This window comes from Botrytis sinoallii (genome assembly GCF_014898435.1).
Source record: "Botrytis sinoallii strain Bc 23 chromosome Unknown BSIN_016, whole genome shotgun sequence".
Taxonomy (NCBI): domain Eukaryota; kingdom Fungi; phylum Ascomycota; class Leotiomycetes; order Helotiales; family Sclerotiniaceae; genus Botrytis; species Botrytis sinoallii.
Genome location: NW_024066043.1, coordinates 100,323 through 122,767, shown reverse-complemented (window position 1 = coordinate 122,767; position 22,445 = coordinate 100,323). Strand labels below are relative to the sequence as shown.

Genomic DNA, 22,445 nt, shown 5'->3' with positions numbered 1-22,445 from the left:
TTACCTAATGGCCATCACAGATCTTGAAGTTCAACAATCTTCTACGAACCTCACATTTCTCTAATAGGCACCGTACATACAGACCCCCGCACAAGTCACAAAAATAGTTTAGTCTACGAACTCCGGAGAAGATTGGCTCGATCAAGTCTGGTTCAGATTCATCGAATAAGGAAGCTCAAACCTCCTTTCAGATCGAGCAAACCAATGAAGTCTTTTGAACTGGGAGTAGGTATCCACCAATAGTTCCCTTTCATTCGATCTACACCTGGGATCTCTCACACATTATGTGCGATCTCAGTCCTTCTTATCCAATTGAACATAGCTAAAGAAATGGAAACGCAAATGCAATATTGCCACGAGCTATGACTCGCGGCGAACTTCTTCATGAAACACGCTTCAATATATCAATTAACGTATGAGCAAGTTGAAGGAAAACATGTCCTACCCACTTGTTGGGGGTTTGAGCAATCCCATGCATGCTTATTACCACTATGGAAGAAACGTTGAATCGGAGGGCCTAAACGCCAATGATATGGTGATTCCCAAAAATTGATGACCTGCAGCTGAAATCTGCAACAATACCTGACCTTAACTGGCTTGCCGGACGGAAGCTCTTCCCCGTAGCACGACAGAATCAAGTTGATATGTCCACGAGACGATGCCTCAACCACGAAGTGTCATATCCAAGCCCGATTTCAGCTCCTCTGGCCTGAAAGAACAAGATCAGAATATAGAGATAGGTCCATTTCCCCTGATATGTACAATTATATGTACACATGTGCCCCTTCGTATCTTGCAGAATAAGACCAGAAATTTCATGCAATACGATGTTGCCGTTGCATCCTAGGGGAAGGCCCACATTGCAGCATGCAATGTGTTTTCGACCGAGTCTATCCACATCGAATGGGACGTCGCGCAGAGAATAAACATTTCATACCAGGGGTAACGAAAAGTGTGACGAGAAAGACACCAACAAAAACATGACATACATGCTGTGAGAGGTAAGTAACATTTCTTACTGCATATAGAAAAGTGGATCAAAGGTAACCTTACAAGGGCATTTGCACCAAAGAAAGAGACCAATACGAAAGGAACGGCGAACTTAACCAACAATTGCTTCATCCGCTTATGGATGACGGCCAAAGTTCTTCATAAACGAGGCTCTGCGGTTGAAATAGCAAAAGGGAAGCTTACCTCGAGCTTACTCCAAGTAGAGCTCGCAAAAAAAAACTAGCCTATCGGGATATCCCGCGGGACGGGCAACCATTGGCCCAAGCTGAACCTTGAATTAGAAAATCTTCTACTATTAACACCACCAAAATTTATCCTCCCAAACCACCTCCCAAACATGTCGTCCCCAACAACTAGACTACTACCCCGCCATCTACGGCCTCTCATCAAACAATACAATCGCGCAATTCCAAATTCTCTCTCCGCCAAATCCTATCATTCATACGACCGCCCCTCTCCCTTAGATTCTCCTTTTCCACCTACCGAAACAAGCATTCTCCGCGCCTCCGTTCCGTACATCCCTACTCACGGCTTCACTCTTAATACCCTTTCACTCGGCGCCCAAGATGTCGGTTATATAGCTGCCGCCACAAATCTTTTTCCAAAAGGGGCGTTTAGTCTAGCACATTACCATTTGTACACCCAAAGAATAGCTTTGAAGAATCACACAGAACTCATTGCTCCACCTCTAGAAAATGAAGGGAGGGAAGCACCGAAGGGAGTGGGAAGGAGAGTAAAGGCATTGACGTGGGAGAGATTAATGGGGAACAAGGATGTAATTCACAAATGGCAGGAGGTTCGTAAATTCTAGCTTGGATTTTTATTGTTACATTCCATAAGAAACTAAACATCACCCCCAAAATACCTTCACAATTCCCCTCTTCTAAATCCGATTCAAAACTCCACATATGTTGACGCCCCAACTAACACCCCTCTCAGGCTCAAAGTCTCCTCACTCTACCAACCAATCTCCCCACCTCTCTCCGAGAACTACATTCCCTCTCCGACGAGATCTGGTTCCTGTCCGGCGACATCTCAGTCGACAGTTCCTGGTATACCAAGCGAGCCAGTCTATCCACTATTTACGCTGCTACCGAATTATACATGACGACAGATAAATCCGAGGGCTTTAAAGATACCCGCGAGTTCCTGGAGAGGAGATTCAGGGATTCACAGGTGCTTGGAGGAATTGTTGGGGGGCTTGGTCAATGGGTGGGTTTCACGGCGATGGCGGGTGTTAATGTTTTGAGGAGTAAGGGGGTGAGGATTTAGTGGATGATTTATATGAAATAGAGGAATGTATTTTGCTGTTCACGTGGCATGAAAGGGAATGGCAGGAGGGAACAAACAGATCAATAAAAGGTCATGTATTCAGATTCATGTTATTTTAACATCAAAATTGCCACCAATAGCAACCACATGGGCAATACCATACCTGGACTCAAGGACCAGTGAACACCATAACGCCATATCTTCGTAAGACACTGCACCAAATATTCCCCACTGTGATTTTACAAGTTCCCAACGCCCCTTAGAAGTTAAGTAAATTACAGTAAAATTCGATTAAGCGGGATTTATCGTCTCGGGAATAGATTTCTGTAATCTTTCTCTCGGGGCTGCAAGTCTGTTATATGTTAGTAGGAAGATATGGGCATTAGACTAGCAATTGAGGGACTTACTTGTGGATTGACACATCAGGATTGTTGTCAATGCCAGCTCCCAAGGCCTTGGGTGTGATCAAGATGAATTGTCTGCCAACGGCGCGTCGAGCAGCGCTGATCTATCGACTCATTAGCATATGAGAAATTTGTGAGTAGAGCTTATTGTAACTTACAATCATCTTAGTGCTCACATCCCGATTAACATCATCCATGAAAACGTCGAACTCATCCAAACAGCGGAGAGGTGCACCCATAGCTTCCCAGAGAGAGAGAAGTAGACAGATAGACGAAAATGATTTTTCTCCTCCCGAAAGCGTCTTGGTTTGTCGACCCTTCTTATTATTACTTGTCTCGTCAGGTTCCACATGGACATCCAGTAATCTGTTCTTGTGATCAATCTCAAGTTTTCCCCTGAAAGCTCTCTCACTCAGCAGATAGTTGAAGTTGATACGAGATCTGGCAGAGATATGTCTCTGGAAACTGCGATATTGCTTCATGCGCAGAGAGAAAGAATACTTAAGTAGTCTTAGCAATTCTTCCATGTGTTTACGGCGGGATTTGAAGCTCCTCAAAAGCTCATGAGCCTTTGCGTAGCCATCTATAATTTCTTGCTCTGTGACCCCAAGCTTTCTGCTATACTGACTCAATTGATCCGTAATACTCTTGTACTTCGCTTCAAGACTAGCTCTGGTCTCATGTGGTGGTACTGGAATTCTGGCACATATCTGCGTTGCCGCTTCAATGTATTCTTCCACTCGAGTTTCCGTATCTGCGAGCTTAGTTTCGGCTTCTCGTTTGTAATCCTTATAGACCTCAACTTGCGCAATAGCAGCATTCTTTTCCCCAAGTGCTATAGCGCGTGCCTGCTCTTTAGCTTTGACCTTCTGATTTGCGTTGGCAATCAACTTCTCATGACTTTCTACACGTTTCTTGGCGGCTCTATAGGCATTTTTACAGCCAAGAGATGTTGTGTTATACTCAGTCCTTGCAAGAGTAGTAGCGCCATAGGCATTTTCGTAATGCGTAACATTATCATTCGCCTCCTCCAGTTGTGCTTTGAGGGAATCCAGATAGCCATCCTCAATGTTAAGGTTGTTGTATTCGTTTTCTAATGATTCAACACGTTCTTCGGCCTTTTGTAACCTAATCTTTAATCTGCCTTGGGCAACCTTGTGCTGTTGGATCGCCCTGTCTGCCTCTTGAACACGCTGTTGAGCTGCACGGCAACTGTTTGCAAGCCTCGACTCTTCAGCTTGGCAGGTTTTCAATGTTTCCTGTTGCAAGACAATACGGCGCTCACCATCTGTATTCATGCGAGCTTTGAACCGGTAGGGTGACACATAGTCCTGTGCACTATTTTGATAGTTGGGGCCATTGCAATACAGGCGAATACCCCAGCCTCTTCTTTGTGGATTGAGAGTGAAGCAATGTCTGACATGCGCAGGCCTAGACCTAGGCTCCATGATGCGCATTGCTTCTTCTAAGTCATCTATCAGTAATACCTGATCTATTGCTTGGTTTATGATCAATGTGTTCCTCACAATCTCACTATCAATATCCAACATTCTTAAAATGGTCATGAAGTGCTGATCAGGCTCGTTGTTTGTGGTGTCAATGGGTTTGGGAGGCGTGATGTAAATTTGAGTTCGAAGTATACCCATGGAGGAGATGATTTTCTGCAGCCTGGCCTGGTCTGCTTTGTTGGTAACAGCAAAACTATTCAAGGTGTTACCAAAAGTCACCTCGAGAATATCAGACCATTTAGGATCGCGAAGTTTCACGTGGAGACCAATAGGACCAACAGGTTTCTGAATGAATCCTCGATCTTGCTCTATTCTCCGAAGTAGCTCAGGAGTTTTCTGGTCAAAACTGCGCATAGGATCCGGGCGTTCGTTCTGCATTTCTCTTAGTCTGTTCCTACAGTTCTCCACTTCCTTTCTCTTCGCGGCCAAGGGCCCTTGCTCTTTTTCAAGTGCAGATTTAGCAGATTGACTCCTCTCTACCAATCCTTGCATCTCTCCATGGCTCCTCTCAAATTCGGCTCTCGCCTGCGAAGCTTCCGTCTTAGCAGATTCGATCTCTGTGAATTTTCGATTGAGAGATCCACCATTGGCATCCTCAATACGCTTCTGCTCGGCATCGATTTCCCCTTGAATAGTTCGAGCTTTTTGCTTTGCTGTTTCGAGTTCCAGCTTACTCTCCTTGTGTTCCTGGTGGAGCTTTTTAACCTCCGAGTCTGCCTCTTCAGCCTTCGACTTGGCTTCTTGCTCTTCGTCTTTGATAGGGACAAGCTCCTCTCCAAGAACTCTGGCCTTTTCGGAAGCTCGCTCAACAGAAGCATCAAGTGTCTGATATGCTCGGTCTTTCTCATCTACAATCTTCTCCTTTTCCTCAATCTTTCGTTGTGTTTCCACAACTGTCCCTTTGCGCTCCTCCAGTTCGCTTTCTTGCTCGTCAACCTGAAACCATGTCAACTGGTTTCTGAGAACTCTCTTCTCAACTCTCATGTCTTGATGCTGATCATAAATCTTCTTCTTTGCCTCTGCATCCTCGGCCTGTTTTTCCAGTGCCTCGAGATCACCCATGCTTTCATCAAGAAGAACTTCGATCTGATCACAACTCTCGGAAACAAGCTTGTAGTCATTGTCAAGTTGTTCGAGTTGTACGCCCTTCCTGAAAAAGTCGAACTTCTGGGCTGGGGTAGAAGATGTAATGAAGGTTTTCGCCTCATCTTGAGTAAGAACATTCATTGGGTTGTCAACTTGAAGCTGGAAATACTCCACTATATCATCCATATCACCCTTCTTACTGGTTACAAGCCCACCGGCTGCGTTCTTCACTCTATAAGTGCTACCACTGCCCGAAAAATGACGTTCAATGATAATCGACTGTCCGTATACTTCTGGCCGATAGGCGTCGGAACCCTCATTTTTCAATTTGACAAGAAGCATTCCCCGATCAGTTCCTGTCTTGATTAAGCTTTTCATACTGCTTCCACGATTCGTCGCACTAGGCTTTCCTCCTAGACAGAGTGTGATGCCCGTCAAAACTGCACTCTTCCCAGCTCCATTTTCCCCGACGACAAAATTGATAAGTGGGCCTAAGGGAACTTTAAGATTTTTATGGTTCATGAAATTCACACACTGAATTTCTTGAATGATGGAATTCTCGGCAGCGCGATTGGTACGAGGGGTCTGATTTTTGGCAAGAAGTTGCTGAGTAGCCATGTAATCATCGTGTTCGGTGTGTTCCAAATGTTTGAATCCAGCATCGCGAAGTAATTCGTACTGAGTTCCAGGGGGCACAGTCATTTCTTCATCGTCATCATCTTCATTATTATTGTAGTCATCATCGCTGGCGTTGTCGGAAGAACTGGAGGGGCTATCGTCGCGGACTTGTAATGATCTCGAGGAAGATCCACCATTAGAGATTTTGGCGCGTTTGCGTTGCTAAGATAAAATGTCAGCATCTGTGGGCATGGATAGTTATTCTGGAAGTATGGCAGAAGGCGGAGGACATCTGCCAATATCCCAGGGCGCAAAAGGGTAGTGGTGGGTGTTCAAGAGTTACGCACAGTATCATGACGTAAGGCTGAGCTTGCACTCTCAGTTGCAATAACACCCCCCTCATCGTGTCTTGCACGCTTTAGAGGAGCCATGTGGTGATTTAGTTACTCTGATAAAAGTCAGAGTCGAGTTGTGAAATAAAATTATTAGGTTCGGCCATTCGACGCGTTGAAGATAAGTTACAAACACGCGAGAGCACCTGATAAGCCTCCAATCGCGGCAGTGAATTAGGTAAGCTTTCCAATCAGCGTGCCTTGCTTGAATTGCCGTGAAATGAACAATCCGGCCAAATTCAATGTACATATTCCATCAATCCTTTCATCAAACCTTTCATTGTCTGATTATCTGATGTTTTGAAGTTTAATTTGATTCAATTCGGATATATCTAATTAGGTATTCCATGGTTCTATAGGTAAGAAATATTTGGAATTTGATTGGTCCTCGAGTCAAGCAAGGTAGGTTACTGGATTGATTACTTTGAAGCATTCCACTTACTTACTCATGGATACGTAGGTAGGTACTTATTATACGGTAATGCACATTTCGAATTCTACAACTCTTCCAGAATGATCGACTTGAGACTACTTACAATTATGCTTAAAAAGAAATTGGTGTTGTGTCAAGCTCTGATAGTTTTAGGCTGTTCTATCTACATCTCTTGAATAAAGTGGCCCATACTGTTGAAACGTATGGACCGAACGCTATCTATCACACGCAGGCTAAACTATAACATTACATACAAGTCATCAAGCAGTCGCATCTTCTGCTGCTTTCAATGCCATCGCAAACCTCGCTTTCAGATCGCTAGCATCCTCAAGACCAACACTGATCCGAATGAGTTCCGCAGGTACACCAAATTGCGCCGCCCAATCTAGTTCCAGGTAATGAGCTAGGATCACATAAGGTGAAGTTAATGTGAAGTTGGTTCCCAGACTTGGGCCTTTCGCAGTTTCAATCTTGTCATAGAATGCGACTGCTTGAGGCATCTCTTTAAAGGTAAATGAAAGAAGCCCACCATATCCTCCGCTCGGTGTACGACAATCATCGTAGAAAGTTCTCGAGGCGTTGTATTTGGGGTAGTAAACCGACTTTACCAATGGATGGTTTCGAAGTATATCACAGATAACTTCAGCGTTATCGTTGATTTTTTCAATACGAGATACAAAGTGACGACTGTTTCGTTCCATGAACATAACATCTTCGGCCCAGTAGTTATCTTCATATTCTGTTTTAGCTACAGACTTCAAGGATTGATAGTACTTTCCACCAGTGTTAAAGATGGCACTTCCGCCCATGACGTTGCATTCTCCCGAGAAGATTTTCGTGAGACTGCTGACGACTATGTCTGCAAATGGTAGAACGTGAACATTGATAAAATTTCCAATGGTCTCATCAACCACCACAGCAAAGTCGTATTCATCTGCCAATGCCCGGATTCGCTTTAGATCTGGACAATTTAGCATTGGGTTTCCTGGAAATTCACAAAATAGTGCGAGATATTTCTCTCCTGCTTTCAGTCTTCTCTCTAAATCATCTAAATCTTCGGAAGAGCCGTTGCCGTAAAAGTTGCAGCCGGGACCAAATTTTTCCAGAATTTTGAGAGTATCGACATACGGGAACCCGAAAGATATGCTTTTCAAAGAACCTCTGGTTTTCAATAGCATCTGGTGGGCATTATAAATCGAGTTCATGCCGCAAGGATAAAGGTAAACATCGTCCTCGGAAAGCTCGGCAACTCCACGCATATTAGAGGCCATATCTGTGCTCGGAGTCTCAGACAAATCAACTTCACCAACCAATGAACCTGCGATCCGACGGCGAATTGCTGATCTTGCGTTGTCCACGAAAGAAACATCAAGATTTCGACCAAAACGCTCCTCTAGGAACTGCGAGCTTTCCCGAGCCTCAGAGTTTATCGGCGAGATAGGGGAGTGATGGCTGTCGCCACCACCTGAGCCGTTATGGCTTCTAGATGTCTTGTCTATAGAGCCTTTCTGGTATCTTCTGGGACCTTTACATAGCTTACCACCATCTTGAGGACTTGGCGGACTTGTCTTTTTCACTAGCAATCCTTCTTGGAAGAGAGTGTGGCAAAATTCAGCTCTTCTGCTAGAAACACCGTCTCCAGAATGCTGCCAGTATTGCTTCGCAATCGGGAACAATTCTTTGGCGAACAAAACAGCGGAAATGGAAGGCGAAATCTTGGTGAGGACTTCTGATGAGGTTTGATTACGCTCAAGGACTAAGTCGATTACACTAAGCTGATTTGGAGATATCGACTTGTCTCTTGAAAGCATAAACGCCACACAACTCCTAGCAGTCTTAGGCGACGGAAAGAGCATTGCCTGCTCGTTTTGACTGCCATATGCTTTGACAATATCATCGGCGAATGCAACGATTAGTTTGTGAATGAAGAATCTGAGTCACGAGACCAGCCAGCGTCAGTTAAACGGAAAAGGTTGACGAGAGTTAAAGTAAACTGACCGAGGATATCCAGTGGTCATCTTCCCCAAAACCCTTTGGTCGCCCTCTTCGTAACCAACATTGTCCTTCCACGTTGGTAATGAAACACTTGTGGCCTAGAAAAGTATTAGATATATGAATCATATGAATTGCCTCACGAAAAAGGATTTTTTCGCTATTGCTATTTCCTTGCTACATTAAAAAGAAAGGTCGAATACTAACATGTGGTGTCAAGGCAGGTACGGACTCTCCAAGTTCGATTACAGACATTTTGAGTTTGTAATGTAAAGACGGAGGGTTATGGTTGAAATATATTAATAAATTTAGAAGTCCGTTTTTTTGTAAATTTAACTTGGGGATCCCACTTGTAACGATGCTAAACAATTGTGCAATCAAAGATATTATCCGCTATCGGAGTTTCAGGATAAGAGGACTCTAAAATTTAAGCTTAAATTTAGTGGATGGGGGGGCTAAGACATTCGCATCTTTTTTTGAAAAATATAATTTTAGTACTCGTAGAGAGAGAGAAGAGAGAAAATCGTCAACATTCGTGCATCAACAATATCACCATAATGGCACCTCTTACCACAAAACGACGCAAATTAGAACATACAAGTGACGATGAAGCTCCGCAAACCCAAAAGCCAAAGGTAGAGAATGTCGACGCGGAGGATGCTGCGGCAGATGAAGCCTCTTCATCTGATGATGCGGATGCAATCCAATCGAAATCCAAACATGCGCCTGCAAAACGACGACACGACGACCAGGATGCTGCGCTATATTCTGGCGGTCTTTATAAGTCGAGTATGTTCAAACTTCAAGTAGATGAGCTTTTGAATGAAGTGCGACCAAATTATGAGAAGCGCGCTGCCGGAATAAAATCCGCATTACACCAGCTCAAAAATGCAATTGAAGGCATTGAAGATCATGAACCCCTTCTTGTAAGTCTTATCCCGAGTAATTGACCAATGCTAGTTACTTATATATGATTCATAGATTCCCGATGCTATTAAATTGTTCTCCAAAACTCACAAAATTGCGATCCCCTTCCCCGATCCTAAACCCGACAATAACGCGGCCTACAAACTTATATATTCGAAACCATCTGGTATTAACGTTGTTGGGAGTTATGCTTTGGGGACTATGGTTAAGTCCGAAAAGCCTTTGTGTGTCGATATGATTGTGAACATGCCGAAGTCACTTTTCCAAGAGAAAGACTATCTTAATTATAGATACTTCTACAAGAGGGCGTACTATCTGGCAACGATAGCAGCTGGACTTCATACTGCAATGCCAGACTTGACATTGGAATATGACTTTTTAAATGGAAACAGCCTACATCCGATTCTAGTAGCTCGATGGAAAGCTAGCGCAAAAGGGGACCCAAATTCGCGATTTGAGGTACATATCATACCTGCTGCTGCTCGTGGCTGCTTTGCAGAGGCCAAGCTACGCCCCACAAAGAACTCGATTCGCCCTAAAGAAGGAGCAGATAACGACGCCACCACACCCGAACCTTCACCATTTTACAATTCGTCCTTGAGCGCGGACTGTAACTTCGAATCATATCTCCAACTGCTTCATAATGCATCCAAGACGTCGGAAGGCTTCAAAGATGCGTGTCTGCTTGGCAGAATTTGGCTTCGACAAAGAGGGTTTGGCAGTGCTATATCTCAGGGAGGGTTAGGGCACTTTGAGTGGGCCGCCTTGACAGCTCTGTTACTGAAAGGAGGGGGCCCCAGAGGACATAGCCTTTTATCTCCCGGATATAGCAGCTATCAAATGTTCAAGGCAGTAGTTCAATATCTATCGACCACTGATCTGGTCAAAAAGCCAGTGCTTTACGAGGTACCAGATCTCCAGATTGCGAAATCCGACACCCCAGTATTCTATGATGGCTCAAGAGGCGTCAATATTCTGTACAAAATGACGCCATTTTCATACGAATTACTGCGTGATGAAGCAAAAATTTCATTGACAATGCTTAATGACTCTACATTTGATCAGTTTGAGGCAACATTCATCACAAAGGCCGATCAGATCCTGCAGAAATATGACTGCATAGTAAATATTCCTATCGCCGCCCAAAAAGATGGTGTGTCTAGTTGTGATCATAAGATTCATGCCACCACCTTTGCAAACCATGTATTCGCTACCTTGAAGGAGGGCTTGTCTGATAGGGTCAAGCTCTTAGATATTAAGGCCATCGAAACAACCTCTTGGTCGGTTAAGAGCTCAGGGCCGTCAACAAGTAATCACCAGACGTTGAATCTTGCTGTTCTCTTTGATCCAGCGAATATAAGTCGCCTTGTTGACCATGGTCCGCCTGCAGAAGATAAGAAGAAAGCATTAAAGTTTCAGAAGTTCTGGGGTGAGAAGGCCGAGTTGAGACGTTTCAAAGATGGAAGTATTCTTGAAAGTTTAGTCTGGTCGCCTGGTTCAACTTATTCCATTTTTGAAGATATTGTCACTTATCTTATAAAACGACACTTTGGAGCCGAGATAAGCAAAGGACTGAGCTTCATTGGCGAGGGTTTTGAGAAATTATTACCCTCGTACGGAAATAGCTCTAAGACTTTTGAGGTCCTCAGACAGGCATACAATACTTTTGAGAAGGATATCAGAGATATGGAGAGTCTGCCGTTGCAACTGAAACAACTTTCCGCGGTAGATCCTCAATTACGATCTTCGTCGATTGACCTTCCCTTGTTTGCACCTAGACAACCTTTGAATGTCCCAGCAGATGTGCTGATCCAGTTTGAGGGATCCGGTAGATGGCCAGATGATGTTGTTGCCATCCAAAGAACTAAGATTGCTTTTCTTCTCAAGATCGGCGAGCTTTTGGTCGAGTCCAACGATGCCATAATCACGAGACTTGGCATAGAGAATGAGGATCAACCACTACAGAACTGTGCTTTCTTGGATATATTTTATCCATCGGGCGCCACGTTTCGCCTTCGAATTCACAATGAGCGAGAGCAAACACTTCTTGAGCGCCAAGTCAAAGATAAGACCAGTGACAATCGATCGCGAGAAGATGCAGCTTCAGCACTATCTATCTATAAAAGGTTTAATATCCAGCTCCCATTGCATACGCAATCGATATCAACGCATTGTACTCGATTCCCTCTTCTATCACCAACCATTCGTCTTGTTAAGAAATGGTTTGATCGTCACATGCTTTCTGATCATGTCAGTGGTGAGCTTATCGAGCTTTTGGCAGCTCGAGCTTTTCTACAACCTTATCCGTGGAAGGCGCCATCGAGTGCTATGTCTGGATTTTTACGCACTTTGCTCTTCATCTCGAAATGGGATTGGCGTTCCACTCCACTAATCGTAGACTTCACCGGTACGATGACAGATAAAGATGTTTCCACCTTAAATACCAGGATGGAGGCATGGCGAAAGATTGATCCAGGCATGAATCGCACTGTTGTGTTTGCAGCATCGAATTATGATACAACTGGAACCGCTTTTACTGACAAGGGGCCCTCGAAAATGGTAGCCGCAAGAATGACCGCTCTTGCGCGATCAGCTTGCAAAGCCGTCAAAGACCAAGGCTTGAACTTGAATACCAGATCACTGTTTGCAACATCTACGAATGACTACAATTTTGTCATCCATCTAAATCCTAAGGCTGCCGGTACCTCGAAAGCAAAGGATTCACATCGCTTCAAGAATCTTGAGGTGCAATCAGAATTGAACATTGAAAAAGTCGACTATCAACCCCTGCGAATGTTCAGCGAAGAATTAGAGAGTCTATACAGTGGGAGCATTGTCTTTTTCCGTAGTGCAACTGATATCTCTCGAATTGGAGGACTTTGGAATCCGCAAACGAATGTATCTAGAGCCTTCAAAGTGAACTTGGCATATGCCGTAAAACCTGAAGAGAACGATGGGGATGATGAAGAAGCGAAGAATGTTAAAATCAACCAGTCAGCGATGTTGGCGGAGATCGCTCGTTTGGGAGGTGATCTGGTGTCGAGGATAGAAGTTCATTAAGGAAGACGCTTTTAATACTATAAGGACATGTAACGCAAGAAGATGAGAATTCTTAGATGATACCCAGGTATAGAATGATAGTCATGTTGTAAGGGATTACATGGTCTTGAGAAATAGCCTTTGAGGCTGATTTGATAGTTGAGCCTCTCAGTTACAGTACAATCAAAGAATGATCGTCTTGAAAACCATTTCCCATCGAGCAATGTAACTTGCAAATAAGAAGAACTTGAGAAACCGAGGCCACTAGTGGAGAATTTCTTTCTATGAGAAATGCCAAATCGAGTGAGCGCAAGAAAAGCAGCCTACTCTACCTACGTAGTATTTACATTCTACGTTTCAATCACCACAAATTAAAGACTTATACTAGAGAAGCTTTGAAGCTTCATTTTTGAATTTTAGACTAAGACAAAATCAAATAACGTCAACATCCGAAACTGATTGGACTCAATGAACCATTCGGGTCAATTCAAATATGGAAAAGTAAAGTTCACCGGAGATCACCAGTCAACTACAGAGCTCACCGGTAGCTGATCTGGCCCAAGCATTTTCTAATCCACACCTTCAGCCTTACACTCACTCGCTTAAAAAAAGTTTAGGTGGGGGTAAAAAAGTTATCGCGGGGCAATCTATCGGTGGAAGATTTTACACATCATTTATCAACTAACTCTTTACTCAAGCGGTTCATTAATTATTCCTCCTTGAATTTTTCTTGCGCATTGGTGATAACTCGTGTCACAATGCCACCATATGATAGCGAATCATCTGGAGGTGAGGAAGAAGACTACACAGAAACCAATGTTTTACTTGGTTATGCCGGGAAAGAACCTCAAGATGATACAATCAGTTATTTAGGTGGTGAGCCTGTAAGTTCTCCCTTGAATGATTCTTCGAAATTCACAAAACCTACGATTTCTTCCACTTCAATTGCCATCTGAAAAACAACTAACACTTACTTCACCTGGGCAGTCTTGGATTGACCCTTCCACGCCTCCATCCGCCACTCTCGCAAAATGCAAAATCTGCAACGACCTCATGGTTCTAATCCTCCAACTGAACGCCGATCTTCCCTCTCACTTCCCCGACCACGAACGTCGTTTATACGTTCTAACATGTCGCCGAAAAACATGTCGGAGAAAGGAAGGAAGTGTTCGCGCATTGCGCGGTACACGAATCGCTGAATCTGCAAGCAAGCCAAAATCAAGAGAACCGGAGAAAGAGAAACCAAAGCCAGAGCCCGCAAAGCCAGCAGCTAGGATAGGAGAAAGTTTATTTGGAGCCAAGCCATCAACATCCGGGAATCCATTCGCAACAGGCTCGAATCCCTTCTCTACACCATCAGGCGGAAGCACACCTTCAAATCCTTTTGCAGCCGCCGGTCTAGCCACCTCTGAACTCGCTGCAAAACCCCCTCAAAACCCAGAACCTAAATCTTCAGAAGCCACAAAGGACACTCTTCCGAAAACCTTTGCATCTACCCTCTCCCTCAACAATCCACAATCTCAGCCAGCGACTCAAACCCCTCCACCCAACGAACCATGGCCTACAACAGATCTCCCAGCACCCTATCCCCTTTACTACCTCGTAGATGCCGACTACGAGACCCTCGATAAAGAGCCCTTACCCCCGCCACCTCAAGCTACAATCGTAGACGACACACCTGATTCATCGTCTGGTGGAAAGGAAGACAAGGAAATCTTTGAATCAACGCACGACACGACCTTCCAGAAATTCGCCGATCGTCTTTCACAAAATCCTGAACAAGTAATCCGTTATGAATTCCGTGGTTCCCCTCTTCTCTACTCTAAAACAGATTCTGTGGGAAAGATCTTTGCGGATGCTGGAAAGGGGAATGAGAAGGTTAAAGTTAGTAATGGCAGTGGAAACTGGAAGATACCGCGCTGTGCGAATTGTGGAGCCGGGAGAGTATTTGAAGTGCAGGTAACACCCCATGCGATCATGGAGTTGGAAAGGGAGGAAAAGGGCCTGGATGGGATGGATTGGGGGACAGTAATTCTAGGGGTTTGTGAAAAGGATTGTGTGCCTAGCTGGGTAGAAGGTGGAAAGACGGGATACGTAGAAGAATGGGCGGGAGTGCAATGGGAAGAGTTAGGCGGGAAGAAATAGGAGACGAGGAGAGGTTGTTCAGACGTCATGAATACATAGTCATTATTGCGAATACCATATGAGAAATGAAGCATCGTTTGGGGCTTTGACTTTTTTTATTTCATTCGGCTACTTGCAACAGATTTCGCGTGCATCATATAGTGAAGGAAAATTTCACGCTGCAGCTACTATCTATGCGACGTCTAGAAGCCAGCCACTCATCTCGAGATCCTCGTCATCGAGGGAGATGCAAAACAGATAAAGAGTTTGCATCTTTTCCCGTTCCTCAAGGACACCCTGATATAACGCCAACCTCCAACCCATTATCCCTTTGCATACAAGCATATCTCATAATTACTAACCCGTGCACACCTAAGCAGGTTGTTCATAAGCTCTCTTAATTACCCTCGAGAATTGCTCCATCTTGACATTTTCCCTGACCACGGTTCCCTTGGCCTCATTCTCCTTGTTTAATGGTACAATGACAGCGCCATTTTCTATGGTCCATCCGCATACCTCCTTGATAAATTTTTCAAAGGCTTCACCATTCATTCCGAGCCAATTCTCGAGCTCTGAACTAGCTACTTCGCGCACGGATTGGGAAATTGTCGAGGCAATGCGGATGCGCACTAACTCTTCGAAACCACTTACGTCGGCGATGAGATCGGCGTATAAATCATCGGAATCAAGGGTTGACCAAAATTGGCTGTAGTTTGCGGAGGAGAGGAGGGTGTTGAGAACGGCGAGCTTTTGTACGGCTTCGGAGAGAGGAGCGTCTCCTGCTGCGGGGAGAGATGATGAGGCTGAGATAGGTGTAAGGATGTGGGGTGGAAGGAGGTGGAGAGCGAGGCTGAAGTCTGGGGAGGGGAAGACGGTGAGGGACTTGACGAGAATGTTGGTTATGGTTTCGTCTTTGGTGAGGTGGGGGTTGAATTGGTAACTGAGGTTTTGGTATGATACATTAGTTATGTATTCCAATTGATATTTTGCGACGGTTTAAAAAATGACGTGTATCGTGTCTTTCAGATAGAGCTAATAAAAAACTTCATGAAATGGAGGGATTCATTCTCCAAAGTTTCAGGTAATAGGGAACGTTAAACGTTCATTCATCATTTGGACATAGTAAATCTTCTCTTTCTCGAGCATGGGATTCATTGAGCGTATGTGTCAAGAGCTTTGAGCTCCTACTCTTCCCCTCATTCTTCCACCCAACAAAAAAAAAGAGAAGCAATGGTAGATAAAACAAAAAGAAAGATTCCCAACTTACAGTTTCAGAAGCGCCAAATTAGCATAGCAATCATAAGTTTTCTCCTCACACTGCAGCGTTACATATTCTTGGAAAATATTTGTTGTTTCGGGGTTATAACGATCGAGTCCGTTGAGGATAGCATCGATATGTTCAGGCCTGTCTGGCGCATAATCAAAAGGGACACCCATATTTATCGTATCGTGGGTATGTGTGAAGAATGAAAACAGGAGGTGGGGTGTTGGTGGAGAGACGGTGAGGTGGGAGAAAAAATTGGCTTGGTCGTCCAAAGAAAGAAGAAGGAAGTTGAAAGAAAATTGAGGTTTTGGGATATTGCTGTTGCTCGTTAGGGCTGCTGTGTGAAGATTTTGCCGACGCTAGTGGGGTGTTGGTGCCTTAGGTTGTCAGATGGAAATTGAGGAACTCAATGGTTTCCCATCTCGTCTCCTCAGTCTAGATCTTCAATCATCTTTTGTTTCCAATGTGCAAGTATAGTTTCAAATGACAAAAGGAACGATTTGTCACGGAAACGACTAAATGTATTCAAACACTCATTCGGATAGGATTGAGTCTATCTATCTATCTACACAAAACAAGATACGAAGAATATACATGAAATCTCCTCGGAACCATTCAACTATAAATAACTAATATCGTATGTGGTGATCTTTACTCCATGAATCAATAAGTATGTTGTGGTGGTTGCCTTCCTTCCTTTCTCTCCCTCGCCTGGGATAGAAACCCCAATTCCCATATTGAGATAGTTATCTCCTATTATACAAGTCTTCTCCCGTTTTCTCATCCTACATCCCCTGAATATAACACATAATCGCAGATTCGCTACATCGCTCAAGATTGCAAATGCCAATTAACTCCAGTTCCAGTCCATACTAAACGAATGGTACGTGGACCCCCAATGGTATATTTTGCTTACACTTCCAAGGTCCATCCCATAAAAGAAAGTCATATTCATATTCATCTTCATCGCCATCGTCATCTAGCTTTTCCAACCCCTCCCTTACTACTTGTAGCACTCATTGGACTAACATTATCTGCGTTTCTCCTCACATCCCACTGTTGGTTCATATTTCCATTCATACCATAAAACCCTTGGCCAGCCAAACTGCTCGGTCCACTCCCTATATCTGGACCTGGATCTCCCCAGTCGCCCATTGATGTTCTACTGCTGTATTTGCTTTCATAAGTACCTTGACTTGCTATTCTCGAGTCGCTGCTCACGAAGTTTTGGATTGGCACTACTGGCGCCTGACCTGGTTTAAAAGTGGGCATCGTTAATGGATCTGGATAAAAATCGGAGCCACGTTCAAACAACGCAGGGCTATTTGATTTCTGGACGCTGTTTGCCAACATTGGCAACCATAGTTCTGGTCGCTCGAGGTCGAAGGGGTCAGATCGCCCAGCCATTCTACGTGTATTGTTGATGTTGGAAGCTGTAGAGTATAATGTATCACGAAAGCTTTCCGTACTGGGTGCTATACTTGAGGGATACCGTGATACATTACTGATGCTTGGAGTGCGATATGCAGCCGGCCCATAGACACTGCTTGGTGCATTCTTATGACCTCGAGTAGTACTGTCTAATGACTCGCCACGAGAACGACGGACGTCGCTGATATATGTACTGGTCCTCGGAATGGCAGGGCCAGGCCGAGAAATAGAATCCCATTTGTTCGGGTCCGCAAATGGATTGGTATTCAAGTTTCTTGAAGCAGGATCCGCAAACGGATCTTGTGGAATACCGAAGTCTAACCCCAAACTACCGAACATTTGTCCGGATCCCGAGTTTGAAGAAAGAGAAAGACGGCGACGCTCAGCTTTCATTAATAAATTACGATCATCCATGTCCATCAGATTGCCAAAGTCCTGCCTTTCCGACATTCCACGTGCCATTGCAAAAGGATCCTGTTCTTCTTTCGGGGTTTTTCGAAATACACCTTTAACTTTATTCGTGAAGTCATCTGCTCGATCTTTTGCGGCGTAGTGCAATGCATGTGCAGATGCCGAAGAGTTGTTCCTGCTATGATATGGAATTGGACCTTCAAAGAATTGTGAGTTCCCTCTATCAAGATTCACGGTTGGCTTATTTCCTGGCTGAACATGATTCTTAAGAGTAGAACCTATACCAGCTAAACCTGCGCCAAAATTTGTCGCAACACCCCCTATTTGTGCTTTAAAGTTTGTACCTCGACCCGCTGATCCTACGGAATCATCATAAATATCGTAATACTGGCCTTGTGCCTTCTTATCAATATCATAGAACTGGTCTTGAGTTCCGTTTGTCAGAGGTGTGAGGAGAGAGTTTCTCTTTGACTTTCTTCTTCTCCTACAGCAGAATATGATCAATCCTATTAATGCAAGAAAGCCGATTCCGCCCAGTATTCCTCCAATTACAGGTGCAGTCATGAGACGACCCAACGAAGAAATTCCACCTGCAGCTGTTGACTCAACCGATTGTGTTGAAGATGCTGTTGCGCTCACGACTGAAGTTGCATGACCGACACTGGGATCGTGGGTTGCGGGATCATGACTGGATGTAGCTGTAGTACTTATCTGACTTTGAGCAATTGCTATTGAAGTACTTGATGACTCAGTTGGCGTCGTGCCTTTAGACGCTGGGCTAGGTGATGTTGTCGTACTGATGTTTGTTGAAGTTGTTTGAGTTTGGGATGCACTTGAGGTGGTAGCTACTGGGGTTGGTGCAGGTGGAGGTGGAGGTGGAGGTGGAGGTGGGGTTGGTGGAGTTGGTTTTGGTTCAACTGCACTCGTAGTCGTACTTGACGATTGTACCACTGGTCCTCCCACCGCAACAGCCACTGGTGAACTCGCAACTGCTGGGACCACACTAACCGGTGTTGAGGTTGGTTGCGGAGTTTGAGTGGCACTCTCCGGAGTTGAAGTTGAAGTCGAAGTTGAACTTGAGGAGGTAGACGTAGACGAAGAAGAAGAAGAAGAAGATGATGATGATGTAGATGTAGAAACTGGAATTGGAACTGCAGTTGTAATTGCTGATGATACTGTATTGGCCGTCCTTGGAACAGCAGTACATCTCACACCATTTATTGAAGTAATTGAAAATCCTGCCGGCAGGTTTGCGCTCGTCGACATATTGTCAAATAAAGAAAGCGACACCCAGTCGCTACAAATGAATGTATTGAATCAGCCTTCAAGGAGATTGGTTTGAATATTGGCTCCTCGGCCCTTCAGGTTAATTTCATAATGGTACTCTATATCTTGTCGACGACCAAAGAACGGCAATCAACAATGAAAATGCAAAGTAAAAAATAACAAGAACAAATTGAAAATTCACGAAAGCTTCAGGCACAATAGCATAATGAGTAACAATTTCTCACTCACCAGAAAAAAACGGTTGAAAGACTACCATTTTTCTTTTGTTACACTGGAGAGGGGAGGGGTTAGATGTTGCAAATCTGATACACGGTCTGTTTTACGCTCTGGCCTTCTTGAGCACTCGCTTCCCAATCGATCGAACATTTCACACTAAAGCGGTAAGAACACCCCGTAAGCACAATAAGTAAAGGCCTTGCCGCTGCTAATCGGGACAAGTGGTTGAGTAAAATGATGTAGATGAATGGAAGGTCGAATTGGAAATCAATGGAAATGATTGAAAAGGCTTCGATTCAATCTAATTCTCCAGGTGTCATTGGACAATCAAGAAAGATTTAAATGAATTTATGCCTCCCCTCGTCTCCCTCCCCCTGTGTGGGGTGACAATAGAGTTATAGAAAAGGCTAAATTAGTTGATAGGGAAAGGGATAGGGATAGGATAGGATAGGATAGGATAGGACAGGATAGGCTAGGCTGCCAAATCTGCTCGTTCTTCAAGGGTCAAGGCGTACGAGTGAGGTTGTCTAATGTCAAATCAAGTTGTCTGCTGGCAATTGTGCTGCCAATTGTAGGACTCAAGCCTCTAGCAGTCGACTAGCCCTGACTACTTACCCGAGTTAGTCTTGTTTCCGGAAAAAAAATTAGATTAAATGGCGAGAATTGTCACATTTCTGTTGATGGTGTGGTGTCATCACGATCCAAGGGGAGGGGAGGGGGAGTGATGGAAAGCTACTTCCTGCAAGCGAGAGGGTTATTGTAGTACTGACGATCCCAACGATTTCATAATCGACTCCTTCGAGATAATATTGCTACAAAAGAGACAAACGCCCCCACTTGGCGGTGAATGTTAATATATCTTCATTTCGATTTAATCTAATTTGTTTCTTTTTGAAAACTGACAAAACATGAATCACCAACTATGCCATTATCCGGTGTTGGGCAGTTGAGGGAGAGTTGATGAGAGTTGGAATTTCAAATATGGGTTCTACAGAATAGACATCTTTCCGAGTGCTATCCGCACTCTCACTATCAGAAGCTTCTCAATACACTTTTGAATTATAATGTTATACCAAATGCATGTGTGTTTTATCATACTCTACCACCCGGTATATGAGCATGCCAAGCCTAAAGAGTTCGTTCCTTTTACAGTACCTGCATACAATGATTCCACAAGCTTCCACCACCAAGAATGTGACAAGAGGATACAAGAGTCTTTCGCTTCACTTCATCCCAAAAAATGGAGCAAGATGAATAGATCCGGAAGTTCGCATTACCAGCCTTTACGTTGGCTTACCACGTTTTCTTGTTTGAGCCTCAGTGATCCTTTCTTGGCAACTCACTTCTATGGAGGAGGTATGACCTTACCGGTTTTCTTTCACATGTGTGACATATCCACTATTTCCTCATCCTGAACCTAATTCTCTCCAACTTGTTTCTGTTCCAGTTATGCTTATTGACCTCCGTTGTGGAATCGACTGCTATGACCCTACACTATACCTACAAGAGCATCAGTCGAGAAACCAACACATGGTAGGCAGTATCAAATTAATTGAAGCACCGCAGGAGCGCAGTAAACAAAACTGTCACAATGGAAACTAAGCATTTTAAAGTTGTATGCTAGGTCATACTCGTTTTGTGCCATAACAGGCTTTATTATGGTGCAACGTCTAGAAGGGCCACTTTTCACTCCACACGGCAATCTTCTGGTCCGCGTATGAGGATCGTGTAGTGCCAGTATCTAGGTACAGTACTGAACGACATTGTTCTATTTGTTCATTGGAATGTTACAAGACATGGTCGCTTAGAATCCAATATTGTCGGAAGCTAATTCCTACAATGGTCGGGATTGATATGAGGTTGGTCGGAATCGACTATCAAGTGTATAAGACGAGCAATCGGCAGGTCATAATGTAGAAATATTCAACGCGTTGCGTCTAGCCGTAAGATGTTGTTGATCTAGACCAAATGATATGATATGCAGCACAAAGGAACCCCGCAGAATACATATGAACAGAACAGATTTCCGGTGACATTGCCAATGGCATTATTTCATTACCTTGTTGTATATGAATGTACTGGTGCAAAGTCAACAAGCGGAATATCCGGAGCTTGAACGGTGATGCGATGCTTTGCCAGATATGATGATAGTTTGAATGAAGAAGATTGGCATACTTGAGTAGGTATGCATAAGTAACCAGATTGACTCGTGACTTCTGTGAGATGATCTGGGGTCAAATCTACCAAATGGCACCATCTTATTAAACCCAAAATGTGAATGACTAGATAGCAGATGAGCTACAAATTACAATTGATGTGTAAAATTCACTACCTACCTAGGCATGAAAGAAGAGGTTTCCAAACTCAAGTCTTGAACTCAGGTATCTATCTGATTGTACGTGTATGATCTATGCCTTTCCAGTATCGTTGACTCCCATCAATATCATATCATATCATATCATATCACATCACATCACATCACTTCACATCACTTCACTTCCATAGGAAACTGGTCCTCGTTATTCGTGCTAGTCCTTCCATCTGAGTAAATCACTCTTCCAACTTTGCCCTTGTAAGATCTTACATGTTCCGCAGAGGCAAAGGCCAATAACGGCACACTCATATTATTGGTTTACAATTAACCTTACAAGAACTCGAGTACATCATCCACTATAATCAAGCAATTGATTGGAAGAGAAGCAAATTGAGAAACGACAACATATGGCATATGCATAATTCACGCGACTTTGCCCCAGCATCGACCGAGGAGCCAGAGTAACTTTCTCCATAACAATCAATCAAGCAACATCGCAGCGAAAGAGACTTCGCACCAGAAGTATCTCCCTCAATTGTCAGTCATCTTCACGTCAAATATATCAATCAACGATTTGGTATCGAATATATTAATAACACATCTTTGGGATATACCAATTCTTCCACACTCGGATTCTACGAGGGGTTTGCATTGATTGATTAATTAATTGTTCTTAAATTCTTAAAGGGTGGGTGAGAATCAAAGCTCCAGGCAAT

General features: G+C 43.9%; 7 protein-coding genes across 7 annotated transcripts; 3 read left to right on the top strand and 4 right to left on the bottom strand.

The window, feature by feature from the left end:
• Nucleotides 1–1,348: 1,348 nt before the first annotated feature.
• EAF02_008397 (uncharacterized protein) lies at nt 1,349–2,283 on the top strand (the record flags this gene model as incomplete). The annotated part of the gene is made up of 2 exons (XM_038904445.1): nt 1,349–1,807; nt 1,951–2,283. The coding sequence occupies 2 exons, from the start codon at nt 1,349–1,351 to the stop codon at nt 2,281–2,283; spliced, it is 792 nt and encodes a 263-aa protein (XP_038755502.1).
• A 291-nt stretch (nt 2,284–2,574) lies between these two features.
• EAF02_008396 (uncharacterized protein) lies at nt 2,575–6,330 on the bottom strand (the record flags this gene model as incomplete). Its single annotated transcript, XM_038904444.1, has 4 exons — nt 2,575–2,635; nt 2,691–2,791; nt 2,846–6,121; nt 6,247–6,330. The coding sequence occupies 4 exons, from the start codon at nt 6,328–6,330 to the stop codon at nt 2,575–2,577; spliced, it is 3,522 nt and encodes a 1,173-aa protein (XP_038755501.1).
• A 654-nt stretch (nt 6,331–6,984) lies between these two features.
• On the bottom strand, nt 6,985–8,971 carry EAF02_008395 (uncharacterized protein; the record flags this gene model as incomplete). Its single annotated transcript, XM_038904443.1, has 3 exons — nt 6,985–8,656; nt 8,723–8,817; nt 8,924–8,971. 3 exons carry the CDS (start codon nt 8,969–8,971, stop codon nt 6,985–6,987), a joined length of 1,815 nt encoding a protein of 604 aa, XP_038755500.1.
• A 302-nt stretch (nt 8,972–9,273) lies between these two features.
• Nucleotides 9,274–12,703, top strand: EAF02_008394 (uncharacterized protein; the record flags this gene model as incomplete). The annotated part of the gene is made up of 2 exons (XM_038904442.1): nt 9,274–9,642; nt 9,698–12,703. 2 exons carry the CDS (start codon nt 9,274–9,276, stop codon nt 12,701–12,703), a joined length of 3,375 nt encoding a protein of 1,124 aa, XP_038755499.1.
• Nucleotides 12,704–13,440: 737 nt separating this feature from the next.
• Nucleotides 13,441–14,827, top strand: EAF02_008393 (uncharacterized protein; the record flags this gene model as incomplete). Its single annotated transcript, XM_038904441.1, has 2 exons — nt 13,441–13,566; nt 13,670–14,827. The coding sequence occupies 2 exons, from the start codon at nt 13,441–13,443 to the stop codon at nt 14,825–14,827; spliced, it is 1,284 nt and encodes a 427-aa protein (XP_038755498.1).
• A 351-nt stretch (nt 14,828–15,178) lies between these two features.
• On the bottom strand, nt 15,179–16,243 carry EAF02_008392 (uncharacterized protein; the record flags this gene model as incomplete). Its single annotated transcript, XM_038904440.1, has 2 exons — nt 15,179–15,746; nt 16,074–16,243. 2 exons carry the CDS (start codon nt 16,241–16,243, stop codon nt 15,179–15,181), a joined length of 738 nt encoding a protein of 245 aa, XP_038755497.1.
• An 802-nt stretch (nt 16,244–17,045) lies between these two features.
• On the bottom strand, nt 17,046–19,178 carry EAF02_008391 (uncharacterized protein; the record flags this gene model as incomplete). The annotated part of the gene is made up of 1 exon (XM_038904439.1): nt 17,046–19,178. The coding sequence occupies one exon, from the start codon at nt 19,176–19,178 to the stop codon at nt 17,046–17,048; it is 2,133 nt and encodes a 710-aa protein (XP_038755496.1).
• Between the last annotated feature and the right edge of the window lie 3,267 nt (nt 19,179–22,445).